The following is a 13903-nucleotide window of genomic DNA, read 5'->3' as shown; positions in this document are numbered from 1 at the left end:
TCTATTTGGCACAGCATCACATTCTACCTTGGTTATATCTGGTTCTGATAAACTGCTTTGATGCAGTGAGAAAAATGTTGGGAGGATATTGATGTTTGTAAAACACTTTATTATGATGAAGGTTATGTCAGTACAAAGCGAATTTGTTTATTTTCAGCCTCTCATAATGCTTCCACCTTCACACACACACACTGATAACCCTTCATTTTAATTTTTTTTTTCTATTTAATGTTTTGCAGAAAGTATTAATGGACAAGAAGCAAATGAGAGAAAAGAGAAAACAAAACCAGTTCCAGGGTAAAGAATATTATTTTGATCAGGATTTTCAGAATTATATTTTAATGAAATTATCAACTGGGTCAATTTATTTTTCAGATACAGTAATGATGCAGGGAAAATTTCAAGCAAGATGGAGCTGGAAAAGGTACATTAAATTTGATTCCTTCTAAATAATTATACTGAAATTATATTAGATCTGCAGTTAGATATGTATGCATTTTAAAATCTGTTACTTGCTTCCTTGTCTATGAATTACTTTACTTGCCTACGTCAAAGCATGGTGTGATGCTTTGATAAGCCTTCATGGATGGACTGAAATAAAAATCCTCATAGAAAAAGTTTTAGGCTCTGAAATCAACATCATTTTCTCCTTTTAACAGATACCATAGTGATGGCAGTTTGCATATGTAATTTAAAGAAATAGAGTGCTAGCCTCAGAATATTGTTTCATTTTCTTATCAAAATCTTGCTGCCTTTTTATTAAGCACATTCTATTACTTCCAGGTTATGAACTTACAGCAACTCCTATTCATATAATTACAACCCAGTTATCTTTAATATCCTCCTTGCCAATAAATTCTAGTAGAATTCATAAGCTGCTACCTTCAAATGAAGATAGAGGGACTGTTGTAGCCATTCTGGCTATTAAAAGAAGGAAGAAGACTTTTGTAAACTATCCCATAGAATTCATTTTCCCAGAATAAATCAATATAAAAATACTATACTAGGTTTTATTGGGAGAAATATATCTCAAGACCACTGAAAAGTAAACCTGCACAGAAATAGTCCTACGGTAACTACGGCATTAGAAATATGAGAGTGGGGCATATGTTCCTTCCTCAGGCTATAATGCATCAGCGTGCAACTGAATAGGAAAAAGAAAACCGTCTTGTTATTTACAGAAATCTTTAAGGAAAGAGTGATTTTTATGTAAAGAGAAAACTAATGTAGTGATAAGTTTTAAACCACTAGCTACAGTGTACTTAAGGGTATTTAAGATGAGAATTGAATACATATTTCTGAAAATATTATCATCTTCAGGGAGGGAAATAATTCTTTTAGGACATAGAAAATCAGCAGTCTGCCAGGTGTATTACAGAAAAATGCATCAGAAATGACCTTTAAAAACTGTTGGGTATACTTGCACTCACTTGGTAACTCTCTTGTGGTCATCTTTAGAAACCTAGTTTTCTGGTGTGATGCTTAAAATTTGAGATCAAGACCCTTCCAATGGACTGGTTATCCAGCACTGTCCCAGGCATGGTAGGAAAGTCTATGGATGAAAAGACCTCCTCTTTACCATGAGCAACTCAGGGTCTAATGGGGAAGATAAACTTTAAAAAAAAAAAAAAACTGTGACATAAATACCACACCAAAGGTACACACAGAGACCAGATCTCCCAGAAGCTGAAACAACTAGCTCAGTCTGGGAATATTGCCAAGAGAGAATGTGAGGTCAAGAAATCTGAGTCTGGAGGGAAGATGGCACTCACAGTCAGAGACATGCACCCTCCAGGTGTGCAAGGACAGGCCTACTTGGCTCCCCATTTCACACCCTACCACATTCCACTGCTTGACAGAGAGTAAGTATTCAATAGATAATTATCTTGGCTAATTAATGAAGAAATGAAAAAGGAAGAGGTAATGTAATCAGAGAATACATAAAATTCAAAGACCCCAAAATGTAGAGAGAGGGGATTTTTCAGAAAGCATGTCCAGTGCAGGTGCCAGGGATGAGCTGTGGAAAGTGAAATGTTTGGAGAGGTTGGGCCAGGTGAAAAATAGTAGTTCGTTCCATGCAAAGGATCCTAGTTTATCTTAAGGGAAATGGAGAGCTTTGAAGCTAGGAGGGAGTATGGTAAATTCTGCCCTTTGAGAAGCTTACTGTGATAACAAAGTGAAGGACAGAGGGTATGGGCCTAACTGGACTTTCCGATTAGTGTGACTTTGTGGATGAGAGTGATGAAAGCATGGAAGATGCCTCTGCTACAGAAAGCTAGATAGAAGAGGGTTTCTGATGCCACTGAGGGAGGAATAAGTTTTCAACAGGGAAATGTGAGATAACTGGGGTCTATTTTAGGCAGTAAAGATAAAAAGTTCTGAGTTTGGTAGAGAAGAGCTAGGCCTTTGAACAATGATTCTATGGTTGTTCTATAACGTCATACATAAAATTTTAGCTTGGTGTAAAAGAAAAATTAAGAGATAACTTTTTGCTCTAATAAAGTGCTGTTTATAGGGGGTCGCATAAAAGTATTTTTCACATACTGTACATTTAAGATAGGTTTTTATTTTGACAATTACAAATCTCAGATATAAATGTAGTAGATTATTATAACATGTTGTTATAATTATAATAAATTGCACCTGTTCTTTGCCAGATTTAAACTGGATAATTTAAGATTAACAGATTATGTGGGAGAATCTGTATCCACTTAATCTACCTATAAAACGGAAGGAATATTTATATTCATAATGTTTCAGTCTTCTACTTTTTTCATCAAGTAGATAAGACATTTTACTGAATTAAATTAAATCCTGTGTGGTTTGGCTTTGAATGTGAACTGCAAGTCAAAAAAGATCCAAATATTACTCTATTTGAGAGAGGATGGTTTAAAATAAATTTCAAAGGAGAAAAAGAAGAAGCAAAAGGGCATAGAGTTTTTTTGGTAATTTATACCATTTTGCCATGTTTTTACACATTTGAAGCACCAATGTGTTGATTTGATACATCTACATATTGAAAAGTGATTACCACCATAGCTTTATTTAACACCTCCATCATATTATATAATTACCATTTGTTGCAGTGTGAATGTTCAAAGTTTACTCTCAGCAACTTTCAACTAATGTATATAATGTTATTAATTATAATAATCCTGCATTAGATACCTGGAACTTATTCATCTTAAAACTGGAAGCAGGTACCCTTTAACCTTTATCTCCCCATCCCACCCCCTGCTCTCCCCGCTAACCCCTGGTAAGCAACACTCTACTCTCCATTCTATGCATTCAGCTTTTATGGATTTCCCATATCAATGACTGTTGTTGTTTTAGTCACTAAGTCCTGTCTGACTCTTGCTACCCCATGGACTTTGTGTCACCAGGCTCCTCTGTCCATGGGATTTCCCAGGCAACAATATCGGAGTGGGTTGCCGTTTCCTTCTCCAGGGGATTTTCCCAACCCAGCACTTGAACCCACATCTCCTGCATTGGCAGGCAGATTCTTTATCACTGAGCCACCAGGGAAGCCCCTGTAAAAGTGATTCCATGCAGTATTTGTCTTTCCCTGCCCGACTTATTTCACTTAGCCCAAAGCTACTATAATGATTGCCATTTCAACAGGTGTGAGATGATAACTCACATGCTTTTGATTTGTACTCCTCTGATGATTAGTGATGTTAAGCGCCTTTTCATGTACCTGTTGACCACTTGGATGTCTTCTTTAAGAACTTGTCTTTTCAGTTTCTCTGCCGGTTTTTCAGTTGGATTGTCTGGGAGGTTATTCTGTTTGCTTGTTTGAATGGTTGGTTGTTTTTGCTAGTGAGTTGTATGAGTTCTTTGTAAACGTTATTAGTCTTAAAATTCTTGTTATTAGAATTGCAAAGTATTGGTATAGGTGCTAATGATAATTTGATGGTAATTTTCCTATTGCTGCTGCTACAGCAAGCAGCCAATGGTGATGATTATATGTTGGTTTTGAAGCTGATGGATATTCACCAGTTCCTCAGATTCCAGAAATGATTCAGGAGCACTCCTATCTGAGTCTCATTCCTAAGCTGCATACATGAAAAAGACTCACAGTGTTCCCTTTTCACCGTAGACAATGGCCCAAACATTAGCAGAGCTCCCTACTCATGCCCAGAATAAAAATGATAGGTAGGTATTTAGCCCATAAATTCTTTTTACTCCAAAAGTTGCTGAAATATTTTTAGAGAAGAAAAGGAACAAGAAGAAAGGAAGAGCCCAAAAGACACTGGCATATATGAGGGAATAATTTGTCAGGTTCCAGTGGAGCAGTTGGGAGACCAATCATCACTCATATTATTTCCATAAGAAATGAATTTAGGTATCCAGAAATCAATTTTTACATACTAAAAGAAGAATCAAGTTGCTATGTTTTTTCCTTCTTTCAAGCACTGGTATTAATCAAAGAAATATCTCAGATTTTTACACTAGCTCAATTTCTAAACCTCCAGGCATCTTTGAATGAAAGGAATTGGAAATTCAGTATGTTTTTAATGAGAGGCCTAAAATAATTGTTTTCCATTCATCTTATATAATATGTAGTTTCCCCAAAAAGGAAAAGTCCAAAGGAAAATTTCCTTGAACAAATTGAATGTTGCTTTTAATTAGATGTTGTTTAGTTTGGTGGTGAAATCCTTATTATTCAAAATCGAATTCTATAAAACAGCACTCTCTAATATTCTCCAAGAATTCTAAGGACCCTATAAAGGTGATAAGCATGGTTCATAAAATATCATGGACTAGGGCTGTTATTTCTGCCAAGTAGGGAGATATCAATTCTAGAATATCTGGCCCCTAGATCAAATGCAGAAATGGCATTTTAAATTAGATCAGGTAGGTGCTACAAACAAAAGTTCTAAATTGCTTTTCCCTTTTCCTAGACCAGGCGAAGATATTTGGCCTGCAAAGCCAGTTTTTAGCACTGCTGAGACTTCAGTTGACACAACCTACTTTCCTTTACCCATCCAGCCAAATTCTGCAGGTTATAAAGATGTAAGCAGAAAGAGAGAGAGAGAGAAAGGCTATCACATACCCTTTAGGAATCACAAGAGATAACAAGGGCTGTTGAAGAAAAGGGAGCCCCTATGGATTGTTGGTGGGAATGTAAATTGGCGCAACCACTATAGAAAACAATGGATCAAAATACTAACACAGGATTTAGCATCCCACTACAGGGTATATATTCAAAGGAAATGAAAACAGGATCTTGAAGAGATATCTGCACTCACACTGTAGCATTAGCCACAATAGCCAAAATATGGAAAAAATAAATGAATGGATTAAGAAGATGTGGTATGCATATACCATGGTATATTATTAAGCCATGAGAGAAAAAAAAAAAAAAGGCAATTCTGCCATTCCAATTACATGGATAAACCTTGAGTGCAGTATGCTAAGTAAAATAAGCCAGGCATAGAAGGACAAATACTGCATGGTGTCATTTATATATTGAATCTTGAAAATAAAAGTAAAACTCATAGAAATAAAGAATAGAAAACTGGTTCTCAGGAGCCAGGGGGTGGGAGTGGGTAAACAGGGAGATATTAGCAATAGGGTACAAGCATTTGGCTATAACATAAATAAGGTCAGAGGACCTAATATAAAACATGGGGACTAGAGGTGATAATATTACTGTATGGTTGAGATTGGTTAAGGGACTGATACTTGAATGTGTCACCAATGAAAGAGAGAGAGAGGAAGGCGGGAGGGACACATGCTGTAAGTCAAGTATTTAAGGGCTGGGTGGGAATAATCTTTTCATAATGCATATGTAGATCAGATCACCATGATGTACACTTTAAATATCTTATGATTTTATTTGTCAGTTATACCTCAATAATGTTAAAAAAGATCATAAGATATTTAAAGTATGCATTGGTGATTTTAAGAACTATTCATGGTGAAATGGTTTCCCCTACCTGCTTGATTGGCATATTGATTGCCTCACATATTTATCTTTTTCTCTTTTTTTTGAGAGCATTTTAGTTCTACTTCTGGCAAATTTCAATTGTTGAGTGTAGTGATGTCAACTCTAGTCACTGTACCTAGTCAATGGCTTCTCAGTCCTTACTCATAGCTGAAAGTTTATACATTTTACTTGTTTTTTTTTTTTTTTTAACTTGGCAGTTTTCTGCACCTCTAGGAACACAAGATGAAGTTGAAGTTTTAAAAGACATTATAACTATCCTATTCACTAATCCAATTTATGAGAACTCATGCGATTCAATTGAGAATTTGGAAGCCTCATTATCAATGGTATTAAATCAGAACAAGCGATGATATTTCTGACATATACTGGGATTCAGATGGTGCTGATTCAGGTATTGCGATTCAGCAGGCAGGTGGTACTTTCCTGGTGGCTCAGTGGTAAAGAATCTGCCTGCAATGCAGAAGACTCAAAGATGTAGACTCAATCCCTGGGTCTGGAAGATCCCCTGGGGGAGGAAATGGCAACCCACTCCAGTATTCTTGCCTGGGAAATCCCATGGACAGAGGAGCCTGATGGCCTACAGTCCATGGGGTCATAGAAGAGTTGGATACAACAGAGACTAACAATAACAAGCAACAGGTGGTGAGGCGAATTCACTTCCGAATAAATAATTTATTTAGACAGTCATAAAAAAAAGAAGAATCATAGCAGCAGCCTGTGAGCACAACCTCACTCAAGATTTTAACGTTTATTGTGGTCAAAACCCTGGCTGGGCTCCATTGGTTTACTTAGCTGGGTTTCCACAAAACATTTTGTTATTAAAGAAATAATTTGCTATTGACAATGCATTTTCTTCTATATACCTTTCAATTTTGAACCACAAAAGCATGGTTCTTCACCTTTTATATTGTGGAAATATTATGTAGCAAGTAACATGAGCTTAACCATGGAAGCAACTGTACTTTCCCCTAACTGTACAATAAACCTCCATAAAATAAACCTCCCATAGAATTTATTCAAATACTGTGTTTATTTTGTTTCCTAAAATTCTCAACAATATTTTTCTCCTCATAGTCCAATGATATTTCCTAACAAAAGGATACATTTATTTTGTCCCCAAATTGTTTTTCAAGTATCTTGATTGTGAGATATTTTAATATATACATATTTAAAGAATGTAACAAAAAATTTAAAGAAGATGATAAAATGGTTTATACCAATGCCCCAGCTTAGGAAAAAGGACATAACAATTTGTAAAAGTCCCCATGAGCTCTTCTTTGATTCCATCTCCTTTCCTCACACAATCATATCCAGCCCCTTATGGAGGTAGCCACAGTCTCCAGAATTTCAAGTTAATCATTTTCTTGTGTTCTTTTCAGTATTACCACTTCTATTAATTACTTCTTCGTCTCAACAAACACCCCAAATAACGATAGTTTTAATAAGGTAGGAACAGGCTGGTATAACGGTTTCACAATCGTGATGACTTGGACTGTTTCTATTCTTGCTCTGCCATCATCAGCACTTGATGGCTCCCGCAGGGTTCAAGATGGCTGCCTCATTGCCCTCTATCCATTCTCTGTTCCAGCTACTGGGAAACAGAAAGGAGAACGCAAAAGGCATACCAGACACATACTTCGCAATTCTTCCATTACTTTCCTGGGTTTAGAATTATTCACATTTCTAATTTCTCCTCGAGTTTTAGTTGTATTTTTCTAGGAACTTATGCATTCCCTCTCAAATTTAGTTGCATGTTGTTTTTAATATGCTCTTATTACCTGTTTAATTTCTATAGTATTTTTAGCTTTGTATCTTTTCATTCCTACTATTGGAATACTTTTTTCCAAAAGTGTACATTTTATAAGTCTGCCAAAGAACCAACTTTTGGCTCTTCTGATCCTATTCCATGTTCTACATTATTAGTTTCTTCTTTTTATGACTTTGTTCTGTCTACTTCATCTTTCCATTTAGTTTCACTAATTTTAAAATATAACTTTGCATTATTTGTTTGAACTTTCTCTTCTCTTCCAAAGTAAAAATTTGAGGAGACAAAGTTTCTTCCATTTCTTCCGTTTTCCTTGTATTCTATATTTTTCAGTTTTTTATGTCTTCTGATTTCCATTATATTAGTCTTTGATTCATGGGCTGCTTAGATGTATGTTTTAAATTTTGAAATAAATGAAACGTTTGTAGCTACTTCTTGTTTTGTTGTTTATTTCTAACATAAATTCCCTGTGGTCAAAAGCTTGTCTGTATGACATCAGTTCTTCTAAACTTGCTGAGGCAGATTTGTGGACTAGCCATGGCCAATTGTGATAAATATTTCATTTTACTTAAAAAGAACTGCATATTTTCAACATATTCGGTGCAGTATTTTCTAAGCCTTTTAGATCAAGTTTGCCAGTTGTGATTTTCAAGTTGTCTATGACCTAACAATTTTTGTCAGGTTAGCCAGCAATGAATGCAGCTGTTTTGTTGACATCTCCCTCTATGATGTGAATATGTCTGTGTCTCCTGATCTGTCATTGTTGGTTTCTGTATAATTTAAGATTATGTTATTACATCCCTATCAGTTTAGAATATTTATATATTCCTGGCTAAGTAATGCTTTTACCATTTTGCCTGTCCCTTTTAATCAATGGTAATATTTTGGAATCAGCGTTTGTCTGATGAAAGTGTGATAACAATACTAGCTTTCTTTAAGCTAGTGTTTACTTGGCATTACTTCTGTCCTTTCAGTTTCAGTAGTTCTATGTCCTTATACTTTAGATGTTTCTTTTATAAAAAGCATATTGTTGGCTTTTGCATTTTTATTCAGGTTAGAAATTTTTGCCTGACAAGATTGATCCACTTGAACTTTCTGTGACTTTATAAGTTTAGAGTAATTTTTAGTGCCAGATTTCTGTTTTTCAAGTACTTATTCTTTCCATCTCTCTTTCCTGCATTATTTTGCAGTTGTTATCTTTTTGTTCTTTGTTCTTTTTTATATAATCCTACACAGACACAGGCACACACACACACACACACACATACACACACACGTACTGATGTCCTGTGCTGCTATGTTATTTATATATTATTTCAGTCATTTTTTACCACTGTTAAAGAACAGAATCTTTTTTTGCAATAGCATGTATGTTTTGGTTTTTTGTTCTTCACTAAGAAATTACAAAGGAAGCTTCTAAATACTTCACAGGATATAACATTTTGTAAAATAAATAATGGATTTAATTGATTTTCAGCATTGATGAAAACAGAATTTTTATGAAAAGTCCAGTTTTGTGTGCTAAATTTTAAATACCTATTCATTACACTATTACTATTAACGTATAAACTAATATCCTGATTCATACTATGCATCATAATTCTTTATTAACTATAGTGGATAGAAATCCTCATTCAAGGAATCTTACTGATAACTTCAAATTTGTTACCAGCTCTTCTGAGTCCTTCAGGTTATTGCTGATTATCTCCTCACCAGATCTTCATGAAGAGTTTACATCAAGAGTAGGAGAAGGATGTCCTCTTACATTTTCTTATGTTGTCTTCATTCTAGGGTTTTTTTAAGTAACTTCCTGTAGAAATCACTTAAAGCCAGAAGCACATCGTGGAAGGACTGGTTGAATTAAAGCTAGAAAGGATAATTTGTTATCCTCTTAACCAAGACCATATAAACTCAACACGTCAAGAGTGAACAGGGTCGCATGGCCCTAATGTCACTCTCTCTATGCACTCTGAAGCTTTCCTCTCCTTTCCCTGTTTTCTCCATCATCCCCCAGTGTGGATGCTGTCGAGCCACGAAGGTCAATCTGTGCAAGAGTTATTATTCAAGAATCATTTATTCACTTGTATTTTAAAGTTAAAAGAGAAATATTGCATCTTCCAATAAGATGGCAGATTAAATAGGTCCATTTACCTTCACTCTATCTTGAATCTTCATTTAAAAAAAGAATAGACTTTTTAAGGTGAAGTCACAATTAGAAAAATGTCAAGTGAGAAAATGACAGCAAAATCACTTTGAAACATGGAAAGTTAAAGCATAGGTGGGAAATGCCTCAATTAGTCAATGAAAGTGAAATTCTAGTCAACAGTGAGGAAAGAAAATAAGCAATCTAATTTACCTATCAGTAGCCCTCAAAGTTTTTAAAATGTTGAAAAGTGAAGGTACTTAAAAAATTGTTTAAGAAACAGTTAAATATACAAGTTTCTCCCCCAAGTCTCCATGGATGCAGCTGTTCCTCCTCCACCAAACAGAAGTGTAATCTTTAGACAGGTGACACAGAGGGTAAGGAGAACTTGATGCAGTTCCGAATCGGGGATAATTTCATGATGAAAACAGAGATACCGACTGACCATTTATATGTTGAATGGTGAGAACCCTGCCTTCCACCCTGCTAGCCCCAATAACCAGACTTATTCCCTCCTCGTGTCAGTAGGCAAGAGGCCAGGGAGGTTTTTCTTGGAGTAATGCAGCCAGTATAAGAGAAAAGATGAAAACATGTAGCATTGGGTTTTCTCCCAAAAAAGCCCCAGTCAGATGATACTAGATATGAGCCCACATTTACCAACAAATCCCAAAGCACATGTACAAGGATTCCAGCCAGCTTTTCACTGCTTTAAATATGAGCAAAGCACCAAAGTTCCTGGATATCTGAAGACAGCCTCAGGCATGGAAGGGAGAGACTTAAACTAAGAAAAGGCAAACAGAAACTTGCAGGAAACAGACTGTGCAAAAAGATGAAAACACAAGAAAAGAAGCTATCATTAATATATTCAGAGAGGGAAGCAAAGAATCTGCATTCATGAAATATGAAGGACATTCTATAATAGAGGAACAAGAAGCAGAACATATATAAGTAAAATAGGAAATAAATTTATAAAATACTAAATACAATGTAAAGACATGAAATATAAGTAGAAACTTTAGTATAAAAGGAATAAGCAAGAAGAGAAAAGATAGGAGTTTCAGAAAAATAGTAGAGAAAATGGAGAAGATTCTATCAAAATTCAAGAAAACTTCCATAATGGAAAAATATAATTTTCATGACAAGCTCGCACTGGGTACCAGCAAGATGGATGGGACAGATACACATAGGGAAGGACATTGAGAGTTCAGAATACAGTGAATGAGAAGACCCCAAAAGTTTCCAGAAAGAGCGAAAAACCAATTCCTTTGGATAAAAAACATGAATAACAGAAGACTTCTTTAGGGCAACCCTGGAAACTCATGGGCAATCAGGGTAGAATGCCTTCAAAAATCTAAGTAACATTGTTTTCAACCTAGAAATCAATACCCAGTCGAACTATCAATGAAGGAAGAGGGTAGACTTAAGTCTAGATAGCTCCTTGCAGGTCTAGAGTAAGAAAATGGCTAGATGTAGGACAGACAGGAAAGCCCTGAAGAGATGTCTCTAAGACAATGGAATTGGTAGAATATTGTTGTAGATTAAATATCCGCCTGCAATGCCGGAGACCTGGGTTCAATCCCTGGGTTCAGTCCCTGGGTTCAGTCCCTGGGTTGGGAAGATGCCCTGGAGAAGGGAAGGGCTACCCACTTCAATATTCTGGCCTAGAGCATTCCAGGGACTGTGTGGTCCATGGGGTCCCAAAGAGTCAGACATGACTGAACGACTTTCACATCACTTTGTTGTAGATTAGGTGTCGCATCATTTTCTTTTTCAGAGAAAACATTTAAATAACCAGGGGATATTTTGGGCTGATTTAGTAGTATCCACTTAGAAAACTAATCAAGAAAGCAGGGGACACAAAACAAGAAAAGTAATATATACATCTGATTTCTCAGTTCTTAGTAGATCTCTAGACAACATTCTGAATGCTGAACTCTGCTCTAAGCAAAATTATGATAGCCATAATGGGAGGGTGATGGAGACTTGAGAAGTCTTAAGTGTGTTCAGTGGAGGAGGCTGTGAAAGAAAGCTTAATTCTCATCATGTAACATAGTGGAATTTTAACTCTAATACCTTCAACTGAGAAATGGTACCACAGGAATAGTATTAAAATGCAAAATTAAAGTAAAGTCGCTCAGTCGTGTCCGACTCTTTGGGACCCCATGGACTGTAGCCTATCAGGCTTCTCCGTCCATGGGATTTTCCAGGCAAGAGTGCTGGAGCGGATTGCCATTTCCTTCTCCAGGGGACCTTCCCGACCCACGAATCGAACCCGGGTCTCCCGCATTGTAGGCAGATGTTTTACCGTCTGAGCCACCAGGGAAGCCCCTAAAATGCAAAAAATGTTCAAAAAGAGCTGGAAGATTTTAAACTTTCACAAGCAGAAAATGATTAGCAGGAACTAATATTTTGTGCAATTAGCCTTGCATAAACATTTAAATATAAATATAACCCGTAATGTTTTTATACCACACTCACCCAGTTGGATCATTTTGTACAGAGCAGTGGAGACTGGTATAGTCCATAATGATTCCTTTATTATAATAGCACCTGGGGTCGGTGTATAACATGCCCCCAGAATCCACAATCACTGCCACCAGGTGGCAATAGTGAGTTATATCGGCACCTGCGGGATTTCTGTTCTGAAATGTCCCTGGAGTTACTACCTATTTCACAGTGTCTTAGGATTCTGAATTTGGTCATGTCCTGGACAAAATGTTTTCAGTTACTTGAAAGAAGCTGTAGAAGACATACTCACAAGGTCGGTCTAAGATGTCATATATTGTCAGAACTACAAATGTATGATGACAGAATTGGAATTGAATAAAAATACACTAGGTTGCAGTTGCTGTTGTGAAAGCAATATGAAAAGTAATTAGAGGTAAAGTTTTCGGTATAGATTAAAAAACTCACATAAATAAAAAGTGTGTTCTGGAAGGCAAAATGACACAAGGGAAATCACTGAAAGGAAACTCAGATACACAGAAATCTGCTTCATTTCTGCTGGGACCGTTATGTCACATTGAGACTTACTTTGTTCTTCTGAAAATGTAGGTCTTTGTACCAGATTATCTCTAAATATCTGTACTCTATGATTCTTTTATATATTAAAAAATTATTTTATATTGTGGAAGATAGAAACAGTATCAAGAAAGTAGCAGGCACTCTCATATCTTGATATATTTCATTTCAGTGTAATTTCTTTTGTGTATTTGTGGATAAATGTTTTATTTTTATAAAACTACATCATTGTATACATTTAATTTCATGTACGTCTCTCATCAAGAAACATAAAGTAAGCTCTTTCCTGCTCACAATATACCCTTGTCTCTGTCCTTTGTCAGCAGCGCAAGAGGTTTCCTCTGCCCACCTCATCCCTGAATGTCTGCAGCTTCAGCCCCTAGATGCTTTGCTTCTCCCTTCTCTGCTTTGGATTTTTTTTTCCTCTCCCAATTTCAAAGCAAAGATACCTCACACACACACACAAATTCCTGCTCCACTCATAGATAAATGTAGTGATTAGTTCAGATAAATCTGCAAACATGTAATCTCAGGGTCTGAATCTTACTGTCTACCCAGAGTGACTTATTCCAACATCATTTCAAGATTAGGGTCAAACACTCTAAAATTAGGGTCGAACACTCTTGAAACTACTGTCTTGAGCAGATCAATTTGCTAAGGACTCTCCTACTCCTTTTTAGAGTTTTTGTACCAATCATTGTCTTAATTAGTGGCTCATCTCAGACTTTCTTAAGAGCTCTATTTTCCTGCCCATTGCTCTCTACTACTATCTCTCTGGTCCTCAATCTTTGCACCTTACTACAGTATCATCTTTTCAAGCTTCTCCTCCCACCTTCAATCTTTCAGGCGTCAGGGTCTTTTCCAGTGAGTCAGTTCTTCACGTCAGGTGGCCAAAGTATTGGAGTTTCAGCTTCAGCATCAGTCCTTCCAATGAATAGTCAGGACTGATTTCCTTTAGGATGGACTGGTTGGATCTCCTTGCAGTCCAAGGGACTCTCAAGAGTCTTCTCCAACACCACAG

At 36.4% G+C, this 13903-nt stretch overlaps 1 protein-coding gene across 1 annotated transcript in view; it reads left to right on the top strand.

Annotated features, from left to right (window-relative positions):
* SLC13A1 (solute carrier family 13 member 1) overlaps positions 1-13903 on the top strand; it is a 74746-nt gene that overhangs the window by 25460 nt on the left and 35383 nt on the right. The window contains exons 5-6 of the mRNA XM_052638872.1: positions 240-297; positions 376-424. Coding sequence (XP_052494832.1) covers positions 240-297; positions 376-424 — 107 coding nt within the window. The remainder of the gene's footprint in view (positions 1-239; positions 298-375; positions 425-13903) is intronic.

Source organism: Budorcas taxicolor, chromosome 4 (genome assembly GCF_023091745.1).
Source record: "Budorcas taxicolor isolate Tak-1 chromosome 4, Takin1.1, whole genome shotgun sequence".
In the NCBI taxonomy this organism is placed as follows: Eukaryota; Metazoa; Chordata; class Mammalia; order Artiodactyla; family Bovidae; genus Budorcas; species Budorcas taxicolor.
The sequence above is the reverse complement of the archived record's forward strand: the minus strand, read 5'-3'. Positions and strand labels throughout refer to the sequence as shown.